The 19,958-nt window shown below is 43.5% G+C and overlaps 1 protein-coding gene and 1 long non-coding RNA gene across 3 annotated transcripts in view; one reads left to right on the top strand and one right to left on the bottom strand.

Moving 5' to 3' along the window:
- The window catches only part of LRMDA (leucine rich melanocyte differentiation associated), a 1,046,803-nt gene that overhangs the window by 171,752 nt on the left and 855,093 nt on the right, over positions 1-19,958 (top strand). Inside the window, exon 2 of one of the 2 annotated variants that reach the window (XM_032314125.1) lies at positions 16,981-17,100. The exons of the other annotated variant lie outside the window; for it this stretch is intronic. Within the exon in view, the coding sequence (XP_032170016.1) occupies positions 17,009-17,100 (92 nt within the window). The 5' untranslated portion in view covers positions 16,981-17,008. The remainder of the gene's footprint in view (positions 1-16,980; positions 17,101-19,958) is intronic. 2 annotated transcript variants of the gene reach the window in all.
- Positions 4,090-19,745, bottom strand: LOC116573773. Its single transcript, XR_004278990.1, has 3 exons — positions 19,735-19,745; positions 5,047-5,055; positions 4,090-4,212 (listed from the first exon to the last, which is right to left on the bottom strand). It is a non-coding gene; the product is annotated as an uncharacterized LOC116573773 (long non-coding RNA).

Genomic DNA, 19,958 nt, shown 5'->3' on the forward strand with positions numbered 1-19,958 from the left:
ATGGAATGTGCTGTAAAAGTAGCAAATTATTGGTACAAGGGGAAGCCTAAGAATTAATGAAAAATTTGTATGACAGATTTTTTTTAAAAGAAGAAGACCCATTAGTTACTTCCTAAAATGTTTGAACTATGAACCTTAAATATTGCTGAATAGAAGTACTTCAGGTACTTATTCTAATGAAAATATGGCAGTGATTTGCTACCAATGCATTAGTTGAATATTCATAGTATAGGAAAAACGAGTTAGGGATGGGGAGAAAAGGGTTATGCTTTTTCTACGTAGGAGCTTTCTAACTTCAGTTAGATTACTTGATCTCTGAATGCCAGTTCTTCTTTCTGTCAAATGAGATGGTTGGTTCTAGATCGGTGTTTCTCAAAGTGTTGGATTGTGGGTGGTACAGGAGATAATTTTAGGTGGTTCATGGAATGGACTTCTAAAATTTCAATAAGTATTTATGATTACAATGGACTTGTATTTATGTTAAATAATATTGGCTATCTATTTATGACTATATTATAACATTCATATTTTAATTTCTGAATTAGCAGAAAAAAATGAGTCAATTAGAAGAAGAACTACAGTCTGTAATATCTATTGTAGAGGTAGGGCTAAAATTATAGTATGGTACTCAGATGACCGGAAGTTGTGACCCTCCAGGCGTGATGATCAGGGTCTCTGAATTAAATAATTCACGCATTGTGTGTGTGTGTGTGTGCTTGTGTGTGTACACATACACATAGATTATCTTAAAAGTTTAAACATATTCTTCAGCATTTTTACTGTGTTTAATTCTTCTCTGATGAATAGAGCAAAGTTAATTTTAGTGTGGTTGTGTCTGATTTCAATTTCTGATTTAATGGGCTATTCATGAAGATAGCTGTATATATAAGAATCTGATAACCTTACAGCATGATTTTAGACATTGAGGAAACCTGAGTGTCTGGGACATGGCGCTGGGACTCTGAAGCGCCCCTCTTACATTTCATTTCATTTGAAGACCTCTAGAAAGGCTAGAGTATACCTGCTTATTTTCTCTGCCAGGGTGTCTGCCCTTCTGGAGTGTACTTCTGTTCTCTGGGGTTTCAGTGGTTTCACCTGTGTCAGAGCATCAGAGTCCTCTGGTCATTGAAAAAATGCAGATACTTGGGCCCTATCTGGGATCTACTGAACAGACAGTGAGAGTGGGGGCGGGGATGACCCAGGCCTGCCCCAGCATCCAGCAATGGCTGGGTTAAGGCACTGAGAGTGCCCGGGAGAAGAACGTACGTGTGGAAGACACACTCCTGGCTTCGACAGCCATTAGAGCCTTGGCTTGGGTCATTTTATCAGAGGAGTGGTGTCCCCTCCGAAGCATGTGCATTCCAGTATTGAGAAGCATTCAGGTAAGATCCTGATCTTGGACAGTTCTGGATGAACCGTGCAGCGTGGAGTAGTCCGGGAAGGCCAGGGTGGCAGCATATGGGCACATGGGGAAGGCTGTCCTGGTTCTCCCTGTCATAACCCGTAAGTAGAACGAGTGAGCCTGGATTAGTTAACAGATGATTGGTTAAGAGTACCTGATCTCAGAGCAAGTTGGCAGCTTGTGTCTTCCTCTTACCAGGAAAATTTGGCCAATTCAGTGTGTTTGAGTATCTCCTTCTATGGTAAGTGGTGGCATTATATCTACCCTCTAATTAAGTAATTTCTTCCCTCCAGGACACTGCTATTATCATGCAAGTTTTCTTCTCCGTGTCCCATTCACTGGCTCCCACTGGCTGAGAGAACCAAATGCCGTCTTCCCGAGCTTCGCATTCTCTACCTTACTCTGTCTCTTTTTTCTGGACTTCTTTCCTCCTATTCCTTTGTCTATACCCTCTGCTTCAGCCAAGCCAGTCCTGCTGCCTCACAAGCGTGTCTTGTTCTTTCCCAGCTTCCATCACTCTGTTCCATCTCCCTGAGTCACCACACGGATTCCCTTGTCCTCCATGGTGCACAGTTCTTGAAGCCACATGCCATCTCCTGTTGGCTCCACAAACCCTCATGCCACTTTGTGTCTCTGTCTGAACCTTGGGCTCCCCTGCGAGAGAAGGTTACCAGACCAAAGACTGTGACCTTGGGCAAGTGCACTTCACTGGGCGTCCATCTTTGCTAGAAGACAAGAACATCCAGAGGAAGCATCTTCCCCCATCTCCTAGGAAGGTCAGAGGAGATGGTGACTCTGGAGGAGCTTTGTGAAGAGCAACACACTGTTCTTGCCTCTGGGATATTCTTTGGGAATTAATCATGGGCTGCCTTGAGGCCACTCTTGTGTTAACTCTCTTAAAATGCCTTTCACCTGCTGTATTATTATTTAACTTTTCTTGAGTCTGTTTTGACTCTAAGTTGGCCTTTTCTTTCCTTTGCAAGTCATTTTTGACTTATGAACATGCTATTCATTATGAAATAACGCTGTGAAATGATAGAAGAAATTGCAAGATCGATTCTCTCCACATCTCCCCTTCCTTCCCCCTCTCTCCACCATAAGCTGCCATCTGTATGTGGTCACTGGTACCATATGATCGGTCTGTCTGTGTATCTGTCTCCCATCCTCTTGTCCTGTTCATGCAGCGCACTGTGTGTGTGTCATGGAGTGCATTCGCAGGGAAGCTACTTGAGTTATCAGGGAAACGTCCATGGTTTGGGGCTGACTGGGGTTCGTACGCTTGCTGCTGGTGTTCATCTGTACCGGGGTAGTTCATCGCCGTGTTATGGGATGTGTGCCCTATGGTGGGGTATGAACAAAGCCCCAAAGATATTCCTATTCTTTAGCTGGGACAGAGAGAAAAATATATATGTCACTGTGTTTCTCTCCCAATTTTTATTTCTCCCTCATCTTTTCACCTTTATTTTTCCTTTCCTTTACTTTCTTTCTTTTTTTTTTTTTTAAAGATTTTATTTATTTATTTGACAGAGAGTGAGAGATCACAAGCAGACAGAGAGGCAGGCAGAGAGAGATAGGGAAGCAGGCTTCCTGCTGAGCAGAGAGCCTGATGTGGGGCTTGATCTTAGGACCCTGAGATCATGACCTGAGCTGAAGGCAGAGGCTTAACCCACTGAGCCACCCAGGTGTCCCCTATTTTTCCTTTTCTTCATTGGGCGTCCCAGTCTCCTCCTTCTGAAGATGACCGTGTGCACCAGCTCCCTGTCAGAGGGCAACTCTCCCTGAGGTAAAAGCCAGGAAAGGCAGCCTCTGCTGGGGCTCACGTTAGGTAGATCTGGGTTTGCCCAGGTCTCTGCAAATGTGACAGCTGTGTGGCCCATGTACGCAAGTTGCCTAACCTGAGGGCCAGTGTCTTGCTCTGTGCGTGTAGCAGCGTTATGTTCCGATGCCCAGCAGAGCTCATTCACTCCTTTTATATTTTTCCTTCTCTACTCTTCATTTTGTTCTGTTTGGTTCTAATAACGTCAGCACCGCTCCCCCCCCTCCCCCGCCCCCACTGTGTCATGTTATCTGTGTTCATCGTGGGTGCAGGGTCTGCTTCCCACTGTAGCAGGTTTGAGGGTGCTGGACCAACGCACCGGGAATAGGCCCTCTAGGGGTGCAAAAGCCAAGAGTGCATGTTGCCTGCCCCTTCGAAGGAATTGTGTGTTCACAGATGTTCACAGTGCACAGACTATTGATGTTTTAATCGGGGAGGCCAGTCATTCTTTTGTTCCACCTCAGTTTTTCATTTTTTAAAAATGTTATATATTTTTTCTTTAAAGATCTTTTTTGAGAGAAAGAAGGAGAATGAGCGGGAGGGGCAGAGGAAGAGGAAGAGATAATCTAGTGCAGACTCTGTGCTGAGCTCAGAGTCCGATGTGGGGCTCAATCCCACCACCCTGATATCAGGACCTGAGCCGAAACCCAGAGTCTAACGCTTAATGGACTGTGCCACCTAGGTGCCCCTCAGTTCTGACTGTATTTATCAGGGAAGGAAAATACTGAATGAGCTGTACCTGTTTGCTATACAATTCTTGCTCAAATGTAAAAACGAAACTCACTTGCTCTTAAGATTTTTTAAAAAGGATTTTATTTATTTATTTGACAGAGCAAGAAAGAGATATCACAAGTAGGCAGGCAGAGAGAGAGGAGGAAGCAGGATCCCCAATGAGCAGAGAGCCCGATGGGGGCTCAATCCCAGGACCCTGAGATCATGATCCGAGTCACAGGCAGAGCCTTAACTCACTGATCCACTCAGGTGCCCTAAGGTTCTTTGTATAGGCAGAATATCTCACATAAAAATATCAGCTTTAAAAACCCAGTTGTAAATGGATCTCAGGTTAAGGAGTTCACTGATTTTTTTTTTTTTTCTTTTTTCCTGCCATGGATTTTGGCTGGGTGTTGGCCTATGACAGTAGTAATGCAGGTTGTTCTGCTTTCACGTAGCCTGTGTTTGGTCCTGGGTGGGCAAAGTGCTTCTTGACCTTTGGTGCCTTGCAACCCCCTTTTCTACTCTTAGGCGCCCAAAGTCTTGCTTACCTTGAGTGCACTTCCCTTCCCTTTACTCAAATTTTGAATTGCTTTTTTTTTTAAATTAAAAAAATTTTTTTAATAAACATATAATGTATTATTAGCCCCAGGGGTACAGGTCTGTGAATCGCCAGGTTTATGCACATCACAGCACTCACCATAGCACATAACCCTCCCCAATGTCCATAGCTCCACTACCCTCTCCCTACACGCCTCCCCCCAGCCACCCTGTTTGTTTTGTGACATTAGGAGTCTTTTATGGTTTGTCTCCTTCCTGATCCCATCTTGTTTCATTTATTCTTTTTCTACCCCCCAAGCCCCCCACATTGCATCTCCATTTCCTCATATCAGGGAGATCGTATGATAGTTGTCTTTCTCCGATTGACTTATTTCGCTAAGCAGGATACCCTCTACTTCCATCCACGTCGTTGCAAATGGCAAGATTTCTCTTGTTCTTCATTTCTCTTGTTGGCTGCATAATATTCCATTGTGTGTGTGTGTGTGTGTGTGTGTGTGTGTGTGTGTGTGTGTGTGTATTTCCCACATCTTCTTTATCCATTCATCTGTTGATGAACATCTAGGTTCTTTCCATAGTTTGACTATTGTGGATATTGCTGCTATAAACATTGAATTGCTTTTTTAAAATTACTTTTAAAGACTGACTTTTAATCACACCCCTTTGTGGTTGCCTCCTTAAGGACCCCATTCAGTGACCATGAGTCACTCCTGTCAGACCTGCTGGGTGGACATTTATTTGGCATCAATCCATATGACATCGTGGTGTTTCTTTTGCTGTTTTGAACTATAACCTTCCTTGATGGTTTTCCTTCTTCACATGTGTCCGTCCCATCTTACACTTCCTTCTCCAGAATGCAGTGTTCAGCCCACGGTGGACATTCAGAAACTTTCTGGTGGTAGGTTGGACTGAATGACTTGTCCCTCCTCTCCTGTATCTGTCCCTGTTCTCTCAAGACGGTGCCCATTCTTCGCTCCTGGATTCACTACTCTGCCTGCTGGGGGTAAGTACCGTGGCAATCATGGAGGAAACATGCAGAGAACTGCCCTCTCCCAGTGGTGGAAGTGGATTGCTGCCCCCCCAGAGGAAGCTGCATAAAGAACTAATGTCCAGTGTGCTCCCTGGGGGCACGTGTGTGTGTGTGTGTGTGTGTGTGTGTGTGTGTGAGAGAGAGAGAGAGAGAGAGAGAGAGAGAACTTTGGCCATAGCAGTCAGAGAGAGGCTTCTCTGAGCTTCTGCAGGTGCCTGATTCTGATGCAGCCTCTGCTGAGCCCCCTGGAAGGCAAAGTCTAGGCTGCCGCTGAATAGAAAGAGAGGGAATGAGGAAGGTGAAGAAGGTATGGGCTCCTGTTCTTCTCTGCAGATGGAGAGGCCATTTCCTGGCACTGGTTGCTGATCTCCACCTCTCTCTCTGCTTCTCTGCTCCATGATTATAAAGTGGTTTTGGCCATTTACCTAAAACACATAAGCCAGGGGCCCCTGCATCAATCAAATGTTGACTTGATGGTGCTAGCAATTGCCTATAGCTCAGGCAAAATTTGCCTGCTTTGGTTTTGTGCAGTGAATGAATTGATTTTCTGAAGAAAGCTCTGTGTGTGTGTGTGTGTGTGTGTGTGTGTGTGTGTGTGTGTGTGTATGTGTGTAGGAGAGGGAATGGGGTTTGATTTTTTAAGGGGGATTTGTTTTCTTCAGGGGTGATGGCATGGGAAGAGAGAAGGTTCACAAAGTGTTCTGTGTGAGCTTGGGAAAGAACAAATGCAGACGTGAACACAGACAAGACAGACATGAAATTAATGATATTTTATAACGAATCAAGAACAATGAAAAGATGCAAGAGATCTCAAAGATAAGAGGGCCAAGACACATCAAATGCTTCTGCACCCAAAATGGTGTGTGTTGGGTTTAATTATCTTCTTTCCTTCCCCCAAGCTCCCAGTTATAAGCAGGCATGCAGGCCATGGTGCAAGTTGTCTTGTCTACAGTTTTTACTTTTTGCAAAGTCATAGGTTTTTAGCCCTGATTGCAGGCACCACGGAGTGGCTCACCTTGTCTTGAGTAATGAGAATAAACAACTGGTCACTGCACTGACCACTGAAACTAATAAAGATATATAGTACTGGCCTGGCTTAGGGAGTCACAGACGCATTCTTAAATTCTATGTGACATTTATACCAAAAGAACATGATTCCAAACTCACTCACTGCTTACCCATTCTGAGAAAGAACAAACTATTTGACTGATGGTTTGCTAAATTTAATATGCTTAGCAAGTAAAATTATTGCCTACTCTAATGCTGTGTAATTATTAAGATACACTGCTTTTAAAAATACCAAGTGAATAATATTGATTTAGTGAACTGCTATTTAGAAAAATGCCAGCAAAGGAGGAATATTTTATTTTAGCTGCCTTAGAGCTGTAATGGGTCTGGGCTGAGATATGCATGTGGAAATAAATTATGTACAAGGTAAACTATTTTGTTATACAGTACCCATAATATTAATTAAGCCGTAATTTTACCAACAATGCTTTAATTTAACAAATAAACAGGAATCATCTGTACCATTCTTTCAAATATATAACTTTGGGACCCTAATAAAACATGCGGAAGCACCTGCAGTTAATTGTAAAGCAAACAGTGAGACTAGCAACTTTAAAGGGTAATTGTAATTTATAATTTATTTATTTGACTTATGCTGGATATAATTACTGTTATAATGCATTATTATTTTCAGTCCAGCCGAAGATCTATCTGATTCCAATTGAGCACAGGCAGCCTGGTGGAGCTTTCCACTTAGGCCCCTTGAAAGGATGCTCTGCTCCCCTCCGTTCCCCGGACGGGAGCTTGTAAAATAAAGAATGGATGGGCTTCTGTCAAAGGCAATCCTTGTTCAAAGCCATAAGAATATTTCCATTTGCATTTAACACAAGAATTTTCCCTGCCCTTGCAGTCCTTCGGATAGCAGTACTGGGGAGTGACACTGGCAGGGTCTGCACACAGCGAGGCCATGGGTGACCTGGCCAGGCTGGTGGCTCCGTGGGGAAGGAGGTGATGCGTTGAGAGGGGGTGGGTGTGCGCGGAGCCCGCTCTTCCCTCAGTTCCTGTCTGAGGGTCGCTGCTGTTTGTTGTCCTGGTGCTTTTAGGCTTTGTTGTTGTTGTTCTCAAGCGCAGCCTGGAAGGAACAACCCGAGGGGGAAAAATACCACCGTGGAAGAAAAGAAGCAATTATAGCTGGCTGTTTGTTTGTGGCTAACAGAATGCTGAAATGGCAGATTTGCAAATTTGTAAGAGAGGGAAGCTTAGTGTTCATCTTTATCAGCCAAAGTGGTTTCTTGTTAGCGGAGCAGCAAGCTAGAAAGCGACCGATTTTGACAACATAATTTACATCTTTGTATAAAACTATTGCTGGCAGCTGAACTAATTTGTGCTGGATTAGGTTGTTTGTCTCTGCTGCTGACTAACCATGCAATCTATCAGAGGCCGTTTTCAAATATCACTTTTCAACTGTGCCCTTGAGAGGGGGAATTGATCGGAGATATACGGAGCAAAATTACTCCAATAACTTTATAGAAGAAACAATTACGGAATCATACAGATGTGAATAATTCTGAAAAGTAGGAGCAAATATGATGAATTTAGCCCTATTCCTATCTTTCACATGTGCATGAAATTTATAAATAATACAATCACACATTATTGGCCCTGTTTCCTCTTTCTTTCTGGATCTCGGTCGATGACGGTAATAGGAGAAAGACGAGGTAAGTGCTTGGTGGAAAAGATTCTCGGAGACCGTATCCGAGGATTTGGAGATGCTGGTTCCGTGAAAGTCACTTACGAGGTTGCTGGAGACCATAGTTAACATACACGTGTCCCATAGAATGTCTTTTCATCTGAGTTTTCGAAGTTTTCAAAATCAGTGCTCTGATGGAGAGAAAGAGACCTCAGTCAGGCAGATACATTTGTGCGACCAAATGGGTGATAAACATACAAATATGTTTTATCATGCATTTCCATGTTATGTTAATAACTGTACCATGCAGAAGAGGAATGGGGTCTCTCTTCTGCTCTTTGAAGTGAATATCTTAAATGTTTCTTCCTGTCCTCCAAGGAAGATAGGGGATGATAGAACAATATAAGGGGGCAAAAAAGGAGGGGGTCTGGGGCAGAATTCACAACTGATAACTGGGCTGGAGTTGTTTATAAGATGCCTGAGATTAGCCAGCAAACAAAAAAACCATTAAGCACCTATTATTTTAAAGCGGTGAGCACATTTTTCATCACTTCCCTCTGATAAATTTTCACTTGTGCATCCTGCTCCAGGTAATTAATTGCTTTCAGTTCAGAGGAGTAATAATGCAATAAATTATGCCAGTATTTCTAGTCAGAGGATCATACTGCAGCTTCCTAACCAAGGCAGCGCTAATAGCAGTCCAGGAGACCACTGGGTCATGAGAAAAAACAGTGCTCCGTTATTATAAATTGGTTATGTAAAGTGTGGAAGGACCAAGTCCTCAAAATTGCTTCCGAGTGATCTTATTAACAGAAGTTTGCACCTTCACGGGTTTGGTCAGGATAATCCTGGGTAAAGCTCACATAGCTATCCTCAGCCCTGGAAGCTTTGCTGACCCTGGACACCCCAGCCGTGATGGTGGGGTCGTTGTCAGAGGGTAGAGCTTGCCGTATGCAAGCACTGTTCTGTACATGCACCAAAAGTATTTAATCCTGGTAGCAAACCTCCGAGGTAGGATTATGGCTGTTCTCATTTTCAAGATGAGGACACTGAGGCACAGAGTTCTTAGGTGACTTGTGAACCTGGTAGGGGAGTCCATGTTTTTATTTAACATGCAGCATCTCATCCTGGGAGGAGGTTGGCCTGACTCCAGCCTCGACTGCAATGAATCAGGGTTGGGTGGGGTTGGAGGCAGTTGGGAAGGCACCAGCTACTTCCAAAAAGTAGTTTGAATCTTCCTTGGTTCCTTACCAAGAGAATACCCCACTTTGATCAGCTTCTGAAAACTTCTCTCTAACTTGTGGACCTCTTGTTGTATAGCTTATCCCCCCACCCCCAGGCTTTAAAGCTTACACACGTATCCGCTCCCTCTCCTCTGCATAAACAGCCTCAGTGGTTTCTCTTCTCTCCTCCCATCTTCTTCCATTCTTTGCCTTCTCCAGGAGAGATCCAGCTTTCAGAGGAGCCTCCAAAGGATATTGAGAGAAATCTGTGGCTTTCTTTAGTATGTGGTGAACTTGTATTTCCTATAGACAGCTTAGAGAGGAGGCGATGCTCTGTCTTAGCTGCTTTCCACCTGCCTCTGTATCGCTGTACACTCAGAGCAGCGCCAAAGGCAAGAGAACTAGTTGACCTTGACTGTCCCATGTGATCACCACCACAACTCCTCCTTTCAGTCTTTTGACAAGCTGAAGGTTTTCTTGCCGCTTTTAACCTTGAGTGATTTCTGGTGCTGAGGAGGCCAAAGAAATGTTCCTGGGCCGAGAAGGTGGGGTTGGGGACCAGGTAGAGGGACGACCAGGAGAGGGACTACCGAAGGCGCAAGGAGAGAAGAGCTGTGGTCTTTCACATGAGGCTGGGGGCTGGGGAGGGATCATCTTGCTAAATTGCTAGGGAGGAAGGTCCCCTTGGAAAGGGTTTAAGGAGCAGGGTCATGGGGCTTCATGACATTTGGATGTTTTTCCCTTATCTCTTGTCCTAAAGATGTGTCTTCAAAACCACTGCTTGGCATGTTGCAGGGCAAACAGGGGATCAGAGGCAAAGAGCCCTCTACCAACCATGGCGTTCCCTGGATAACCATAGGCTCCCCTGGGTATCCACAACCAGGGAAGGGAGGGAATCTGGAGTGAAATATACAGTTGTTTATGCAATGGCTGGGGTATCAGTATTCTGCCTGCATGGCCTGCCAGTTAGTGGATTGTGCTGACTGATGTGGAAGCAAACGGGCTGGGGTTGGAGGGTTGGCACATCTGCATTTTCTACAACAACCCAGCCTGGTTTTTAAGCTGTCCTAGATATTGTGCCAGTCATTGGGCTTTGTCCCTAATTTACTGCCACTGATACTGTTCCTTAAATTGAGAGAGTGGTTTCCTCATGGTTGGATGCTTCCCTTACTGGTCTCACCTCCTTGGGAAGTGGGCTCCATTGGTTCATGACCTTGTGGTTGCAAACACCACTTCCCATTGCCACCTACAGTTACTTACCAGGGTGAGCTTGCATTTTGTTATCTGTGTATTTTACCTACCTATGAGGTCTTAATATTCACCCTCAGATTTGGCCATATATGTATATTAGTCATCATGCAAATACTACTTTTGTATTATTCCTGACCCAGAGGTTGAATTAAAAACAAAGTGGGAGGTAGGGGGTAGACTGGAAGGAGCAACTAGAGATTTTCCTTGGAGCCTTTCTCCACTGTAACAGTATTCTGAGTTCTGTATTCTCCAGATACTTGAAGATATGGAAAAAGATGAGTTTTTAATGAAAATCTAATGTATTTAAGGAGGATGATTTATGACAAATTTGATCCATATTTTAGGCTTTTGGAAAGTCAGAAGTGGAAGAGGTTTGGTCCATAGATGGGATCGTTGAGTCTGGCTCTTCCAGGACTCTCAGTATAGAAGGGGGAGTGGACTGAGGGCTACAAGTGATATAGAAGGTCTCAGGGCTGTTATCTTTGGGAAATAGTCTGTAGAAATCTTGGTTAGGGTGAGGATGGAGAGGGTTGAAGGGCCAGCTCAGCTAACCACCAAGGCAGTTTATCTAGATGGTTGGATCTTGGCTATGGTTAGAAGTCTAACTCTACCATTAAAACGTTGATAGTGTAGTGATTTCTCAGGCTTCAGGCACAAACTATGGGCTTACCTGCCATTTTGAGAAGATGCAAATGTTCCAAACTGGAGATTTCAGATTTATTCAAGACCCAGGATGGGGCGCCTGGGTGGTTCAGTGGGTTAAAGCCTCTGCCTTCGGCTCGGGTCATGAACTCAGGGTCCTGGGATTGAGCCCTGCATCTGGATCTCTGCTCAGCATGGAGCCTGCTTCCTCCCTCTCTCTCTGCCTGACTCTCTGCCTACTTGTGATCTCTCTATCAAATAAATAAATAAAATATTTAAAAAAAAGACCCAGGAAAGATGTGTAGAATCTTACTTAAGTAGCAGTAACAGGTTTGTAAATCCCCCCTTTTTTTCCCCCTGTAAATCACTCAAATCATCACATATGCCATTGATTAATTCTCTACCTCCCCTATTAGGTTGTTCTCCTTGAGAGGGCAAGACCTTGTCTATTTGATGGTCGAGTTTCTAGCATTCTATACAGTGCTTGGCCAGTGGCTGGCCCTTGGTAAATAAATATTCTTCATGTGAAGAATAGACATATTAAGATTGGGAAAATGAAAACACAAAGAAGATGATAAAATATCACCCATTACCAGACTATTGTGAGTAGACTGATGTTAAGTATTTTCTTGTACACTTTCCAATCTTTGTGAATTGCCCTGTCCCCACCTCTACTCATATGAATAGGTACGTTTTTCCCCCTCCCACAGCAGAATCCTGGTTGGATAAGTTTTTAATTCTTTACAATTTTTTGTTTGTAAAATTCCATGGAAAATGGCAGTACAGCATCAGATACTGGTCTGTGACTTGAGCTTTAGATTTCTAAGACACACATGAAGAATATTAAGATGCTAACGAGTTTGGGGGTGGAAGGTACGGAAGGGATAATAACATTTCATTCTCTCCTTTTCATATTGTTCCTTTTGGGTCACAGCAGAACACTGTTTTCTGTTGGTGTATATACTATTCATTTTCTGACTCTGCAATGGATCACACTGAAAATCAAGTGCACTCCTCCCTGAGAAGAAAGAGATAGAGTTTGGAGAAAAAAGAAGAGCACCAGGGACTTCCCAGACTAACTCACTCTGTAAAAATATTTCCATCCTTTTCATAAAAACGCGCTAAGTGTAAGTCTCTGGCGGCGAGCCAAAGCCAGGACCCGGGCAGTGCTGAAAGTCTCTGGCTGCTCCTTCCTGGGCTTTAAGTTTGTCCATGACTCGACCTCAGAGCCCTGGCCCATCAGAACTCCTGCCTCTTTACAGTGGTGCTGAGAGTAGACCGGCCAGCTTGTTTCCAGAAGGCCACTCGAGGAGTGGAGGGATCCGGGAGAGTCACTGAGTCCTTGCACCCTGCTGCTGCCATCACCGCCTCCAGTCCCCCCAGACTGTGAGCAGCCTCCTCGTTGCCCACAGAGCCATAGCTGGAGGCTGTTCCGATCCTTCTGGTAGAATTTTTAGTGCATGTGTGTGTGTGTGTGGGGGTGGGGGACTCAGCTGCTTCCGCAGATGAGTAACCCAGATCACTAAGGGCCAGACGGCTTGCCTCCTGTCTTGCCCTTGTTGGACCCAGAAGCCAAGAACTTGGACTTGCTGTGACTCTCTAGAGAGCTGACCTGGGTGTGGAAAGAGATCTCTGCTCATCAGATAAGAAAAGTGTGGAAGTAGAGGTAGCATTCTGCATGGAAAGAACTCTGCAGTCACCATCAGCGTCATGGTCAAGTTTGGAAGAATGTTGGGCAGTCGAACCTGGTAGTTTTGTATTTTTTAAATGACTCGTTGCAGGTCTTTCCCCTCACTGCTGCCAACCCAGCCTTTTCCTCTTTTTTTCTCTCCTCTCCCTTTCTCCTTTTTGGACTTAAGAAAGGGTCCTCAACTTTGTAATTTTAAAACATATTCTCCTACACATGTCATTGTTCTTTTTAATAGGATCAGCCAGAACCACTCTGTGCTGAGCCCCACGTTTTCACATTATTATCTCATTGTCTATCCCGAGTGTTATAGCCTTCCTACGACTTCCTAACTAATCAGCTATTTCAACTTTCATTCCATAAGCTTTATGTCTGAGTGTAATTAAATGAGCATTAAGTCCTTTTTTTTTTTTTTTACTAGCAAAGCCTGAAAGTTCTGATATTACAGTAATAAGTGTGAAGTGAATTTTGAATGGCATTTATATCTGTTCATGGGCTCTAAATGTTTGATTTGCATAACTAGTTAAAATGATATCAGAGCAGCATATTGATTTAATTCCATCTCAGAAAACTGTTAATTAATAATGATAATAAATGTGTCAGTCCTTTATTATCTGCTTTGAATTGGTGATGATAGCTATATTAATACCACTTCAGTAATAGACCTCTGCTGGCTATTGTTGGCAAAGCTTTCAAGGCCTGAATCACCTGCAATCAGAATTTAGAAAATTTATTGCAGATCAGTTTTAAAAAGAAGAGCCATTCCATCATATATGTAATTTTATTAACACCTACATTTTAATTTAACATTTTATTTACATAAATCATCGTGATCAGAAACTTCAGGAGGGTTTTAAACAAAGGCACTTTTTCATTTTTATGTTCCAAGTTAAAAGTTGCCTGATGGAAGGACTGAGCCCAGGATGATCCCTTTTTGTGGGGTTGGCAGACCCGTGGTCCCTCCTGCTGCGTTTCCTCCTTGCTGGGCTGGCCATTCTCAGGCTTGTTATTAAAGTGGAAGCTGCTGGTTCTGTCGCGTTGCACACGTGCTCGTGTAAATGGGAATGGTGGGATTGTTGGTGATTATGGGGGGATCCTTTCCCTTCTCTACTCTTTCAAGGACAATCATAGTTTTAGGAGCTGGTGTCACTTCTCTGGTTTTTGGGAGAGACGTGAAAACCAAGATGTCGTCTCCATCGCTGGGTTTTTGGAAAGCAAGGATAACATGAATAGTTATCCTGTGATGTCTAGGTGTTTCCTCAAACTGAGATCTCCAGGGCCTGGTAACACTGAATTTCTAGAAGAGATGTCAGAGTCCAAGAAGAAATCTTCCAAGTGGCTCTCAATGGCTTAATCTCTGTCACATCCAGTAGTCATGACTGTTGATGAGTGTGTGTGGAAAATTTTATAATCTCACCTTTCTTTTCAGACTATTTTTTTCCTTTAAGTAGGCTCAATGCTAGGTCATGTTAGGCTTCATAAACACACCACACACACACACACACACACACACACACACACACACAGCAGTGCTTAGCACCAGAAGACACTTAATGATTGGTAGCCTGTATTTTCCTTTTCCTCTTAAATTATGGGCATACACTTGCCATTCCTTGTCTGTCCCAGGCTAAATAAAGACTTGAACAGCCTGTGTTCTTGGAATCAAGAATTTAAATAAAAATTAGGTCTACATCAAGAAGCCCGAGGAGCTTGCTTCTTTCCGCATTAGAAGTTTACCCCTAGGTTTGACTTGACGGATATCAACACAATTTGTGTAATTGGAGTCTGCTTCCCTCCCAGTCCTTCATGCTGGCTCACATCTATGGATGTATAAGGGATTGTTACTTATTTGGAATTGACATAACATCTCTTCCTTCCTGGTCTTACTTCCGAACTGAATCTGACCTTTTGATCTTTGTTCTGCCCTCTTAGAGAAGAAATTGCAAACCAGGACACCATGTAATTGCAGAATCTTCCCATTGGTTATAACGGAGCTATGGCCCAGGGAGTCTGTGACATGCCCAAGATCTCATAACTCTTAACCCAAGTCACGCATCCTGTCTGTACCACCTACCAGTTCACTCAAGCAGCTCCTGGAACCTGGGTACAACCTGAAGTAAGAACTCCAGTTCTTTCTTTGGACGTCCATATCTTTCAGTTTCTGCTCATTACTCCCCTCTATATAGTCAGGTTCCACTAGGCAGTGAGCCTTGAGGCTCCCCCTCCTTCCCACCGCCACATGGAAGCAGGAGTGAAGTCTTGGCTTCAGAAGAGCTTGCTAACACTCTCTTCAGACTGTCCCGTCACCAGTCCTTTCCATTTCTTAATGGGAAAAAACACATCCTTTGTTTGAGCCTGTGATAGATTAGCATGGCTTGGAAGGAGTGCTGGCTTTCCGAACTCCTGTGGGTGTGTCTCCGGATGAACATTTCTCTCCTGACTTTGATTTCTCTCTCAGCAAGTGGGGGTGTAATTCGCCTTGACATCGCTGGCCATCAGCGCCACAATGAAATGGGCCTTCTTTGACTCAAAGTGACAGCCCTTGGCCCCTATGACATTGTTTCCATAGATTTGCAATGAAACAGTTTTATATTTTGCAAAACAGAGTGATCTCCTATGACTGGCATTGATGTGGTTTTGCCATGGTCTTCTGGAGGGTAGGGCTGTTTCCACTGACCCACCCTAAACTGCTTCCCCTTGTTCTGGAATCTGGGCACATTGCTCTTAAGCTGCTTGGGATGATGATTTTGTTTGTTTGTTTGGCTGTTTAATCATCGTTGAACACCATAATGTGTTCTGTCCTTGTGTAGATACTTTTTTTTTTGGTGGGTTCCTAATATTCCAAGACCTTCGTTGCCCATCAGCAATCTTAACACTTCTGCCCTTCTGCATTATAGTAGAAGGGGGTCAGTACCTTAGAGAAGGTACCTTTTCCTGGAAGGTGAGTTCCTCTGGTGCCTCTCATGCTTAGAGACAATATGACGTATGGTCAGAGGGAAAATCAGTCTCTTAAACCTTTGTCCAAGATGTGGAAATCTTTGAGGGAGGTTATTAGAGCTGTACACTGGTAGCTGGTCTTTTTTTCAGAGAAGCTCAATTCACATTCTGGTTGTCCTCGGCATTTTATAAGAATACATGGAGGCAGACAAGTAAGGATATTTCATCATCCCATCTAAAAAGAAGAGACTGTTGTGATAACCTCCCCTTTTTCTTCCTAGAAAGCTCTAACCTTTGTACTTTGAGTTTTACCATCTTAGGTAGGCAATATTGAATTATTAGGGAGGGCTTTACTAATATATTGTTAGATTTATTAGAATATTAAAATAGTTCTAGAATACTTCCTAAGCTTGCAACCTTCAGACTCCCACGCATATGTAAATGTGCTGGGGATTTAAAGAAAGATTTTCTTTTTTGCCACGAGGTGTGTCTTGTGGGGCAGGAACCAAGTTGTCCTTCTGTCTGGTATGTGGAGAGCCTGTGTCTTTTATAGCATACCACTGCCGAAGGGGTCCCTAAAGTGTGTGTGTGTGTTTTCTATGAATTTTTCCTCCTGGTGTCAGAGGATCAGGCAAGCATTCTGTTCCCTGCCCGCTGCCCCAGCCCCTCCCCAAGATGTCAGGTTTGGGCTTTGCCTCGTCATGGATTCTGCTGGTGAGAATTTTCAGAACAACTCCATGTGCATACTTCTGACCTTGGCTCCTCCCTGTGGGTTGGGGGAGGAGTCCCAGGAGAGTGGATTCCTGGCAGAAGATGTGGGGAGCGCTTGAGCATGTGTTTGAGGGGAGATGGGATGTCAGGCTCTGGGAGTTCTCTGGAACTGTCTCCCAAGGCATTGTGAGTATTTACATATTTTGAAAAAAAAAAAAAAATAAGATCAAGCGTCTCAAAGGGATGGCTTTTCTTTTTACAGCCTTGGTTTGCACATTCTTTTAGATTGTGACCTGGCTCTTTCTCTCTGATAGTTGTAAACTGTATGGCCCAACTTTCTAAATGGGGGAGGAGAAGGGGTCATCGAGAGCCGGGACTGCACGGAGAAGCCTGGGAATAGGAGCTGCGAGGTTGGCTTGTGAATTTGGGTGGAGGTAGGTGACCCTGTTTCCCAGGTGTGAGAGTCATTAGAGTAGACGACGTTGATCTTAAACACCCTCTTCGATGGCCTTGCCAGTCCGAATGTGCTTTTTCCCAGTCCTCCCCACTCCCCGTGTGTTTGTGTTCTTTAGCCCCAGCTGTTTGTGATATTTCACTGTCAAATACATAATTAACAATTTTGTAAGCCAAGTTTAGTGGTGTTTTCACATCCATGCACTGAATGTCTTTTCTGTCTTAAGCCGGTTACATCTTTTTTATTTAAAGCTGCCTCCCCTCCCCTCTCGCCCCCAACAAAACCTGTTTCTAGAAAATTTGTCACTCTAACATTTTTCCAAAGAGGGAACTGTATCAGAGTGGACTTGGGAAACTGTATCAAAGTGGATTTGGGAATACAGATGTAGACGGTGGTGTGGAATTGCTTTGGAATTTGAAACTGGTTGTGTAGACTGAGCTGTTGATGGATCCAGTTGTGAATAATTTTTTGAAACAGATGATGTCAGTGGCAGTTTTATGACTAGGATTTTGACAGACTAGCTTAAGTTGCTGGGATATGGGTGAGAAAGCAAGTCACAACTCAGGGTTGAGCCAATGAAGTAAAATCAAGGAGTTAAAAAAAATTAAGAAAGATCTGTTTACATTTGTTCTTTGAAAGCACATATTGTAGTAGATTCTCCCACAGTATATTTTAAGTATTCTTTTTTTTCCCTTTTCCAATCTAAGGAAATTTATTGATATAAATAATCACATTAGGGTCAAAGGAGAAAACCAGATCATCTTAATAGAATTCAAAATTCATTTCTGATAAACTATTTTTAGTTTATGCGGCTAACCTAGTATTACGTAGTGACTTAACATGATGGAAACTCGTTACCTTGAGTCAAAAGCAGACATCCTTCAGTGGTGCAATATTAGAGAAAGTCAGGACTGAGATAAGAGTGTCCATTTCTATTATGACTTAAATTCATCATTTTCTTCAATCTTGGAAGGTCTCACCTGTAGGTTTTGGTTACTCTGGGGCTGAATCTTACCATTAGGCTCTTGGTTTTGGCCTGCCCCGTGTTTAAAAATTTGGAAAAATTACTTAACCTTTAAAGAAACTGGAGGTGTCACCAGAAAAACCCTTATTTTGGGTTTCTCTTGAGAAGTCTAGCAAGATGAGGCCTGTGCTCCTGAGTGTCACATGGGGACCAGAAGAAAGTGGTAACTTCCGCCTCTGTAACCACAGGGGCTCATTGTCTAGGTCACAAGGGCCTCCCCTCACCTACCCGGTGGGCTCTTGAGTTTGCAGTCAGTGCCTTAGTTAATGCAGGAAGTTAAGAAATAGAAATAGTTATGTAAATAACAAAAAAGAGGAGATAAAAATACCATTTTGAGGGAAGTGATTGTGAAGCTGGAAAACTTAACAGAATCAATGGAAAAGTCCTAAATTAATGAGAGTTACAGGAAGTCGACAAAACAGAAAAATTCGTATAGCAAAAGAGAAGGAATACGAGATCTCTTTTAGAATTAGTAGCAGCCACAATGCCTACAGATTAATTTCGCAAGAAATACAGGGCTTCTGCGGAAACTATAAAACCTTACTGAAGAAGGTAAAAGATAAGACCAAGGGTAAAAATGGCCATGGTCACAAATAGTTTAAATTTATCAAACTGAAAACCCGTCCCCGAAGGGCTGCCCTTTTTAGAGAAAGGAGAGCAGTTGTGGGCTTGTTTTGCTATGGGTGCCTGAGGAATTGGGGCTACTCTGGGGTGTTTCCTAGGAAATGGGGTACTGGGGATAGAGGCTCTGACGATCCTTTGTGTTTTGGGTTAGCGGACTCAGTAGTTGGTAAATGGCAGGCTGGGTCTCCATTCTCTTTCAGGAGCTCTTTTCCTGCAGTTAGGATTATTCGGTTTTCTTAGAAACCAGCCTTAGGCCAGGGTAGACTGGAGTCCTGGGGTACTGTCCCTGAGTGTCTGAGAATGGGGTCTGGCCTCTCAAGTTGGATTATGGCCTTGTTTCCGCATTTCCCTGTTTCTCTCTATTTAATGCCTTTTGAGGAGTTGAGTCTGTCAGTTGCTGCATGCTTTCTGTTTTCAAAGTCTTTCAGTTTCCTAGGGGATTTGAGTCTATCCATTCTCCCCGCAGGAACAGATTTCAAGGTTCTGGGCTTGGGGAAAAAAAAAAAAAGTGCCCAGTGGGCCTAATTTTTGTCCATAATGATGGCCACCACCAGCACCCACAAGGAAAGAGATGAAGAATGGGTCCCAAAGGGAACATTTCTGGTTCTGCAGTTAGAGGAATTGATGAAACAAGAGGCATTTGAGTTGAAGGATTAAAAGAGTTGGCCCTTCTTGACATTTAATAGGATGCCCCAAGCTGCTTTTTCTGATTAAAATATTTATGCAGACATTCCTGCCCCTGTGTGGTGTCAAGTTCATGGTCTACCCCCCCCCCCCCCATTATTTCTCTTTAATGTTTGGTCTGCATTGCTCTTTTACTATCTGGGAAACCCATGGGTTGTGGTCGCACTGTTTATTCCTTTTTGAGTGGCATGTGGAAAGTCCTTTTGCCTGAGATTGCTGAAACCGCAACTATCTTATTAGAGAAATTCAAGGCTCATAGGACTGAAGATTTTGTACCTGAACCAAATACATTTTAAGTGTAAGTATTTATATTGATCAATCCTTTGTAAAGTTCAATTCAGTGGGAGTTTCTTGGATCTGCCTATCTACCTAGCTACTTATGTGTCTACTTATTTCTAAGCTTAGGTTTCCTGGAGAGACTCTTAGATGGAGTTGAGCATAGCTTTGGGTTAAGACTTGGGTTCAAACCCTGGTGCTGTCACTTAGGAACGGTGTGGTCATGTGAC

The sequence above is a fragment of the Mustela erminea genome, chromosome 14, assembly GCF_009829155.1.
Source record: "Mustela erminea isolate mMusErm1 chromosome 14, mMusErm1.Pri, whole genome shotgun sequence".
NCBI lineage: Eukaryota > Metazoa > Chordata > Mammalia > Carnivora > Mustelidae > Mustela > Mustela erminea.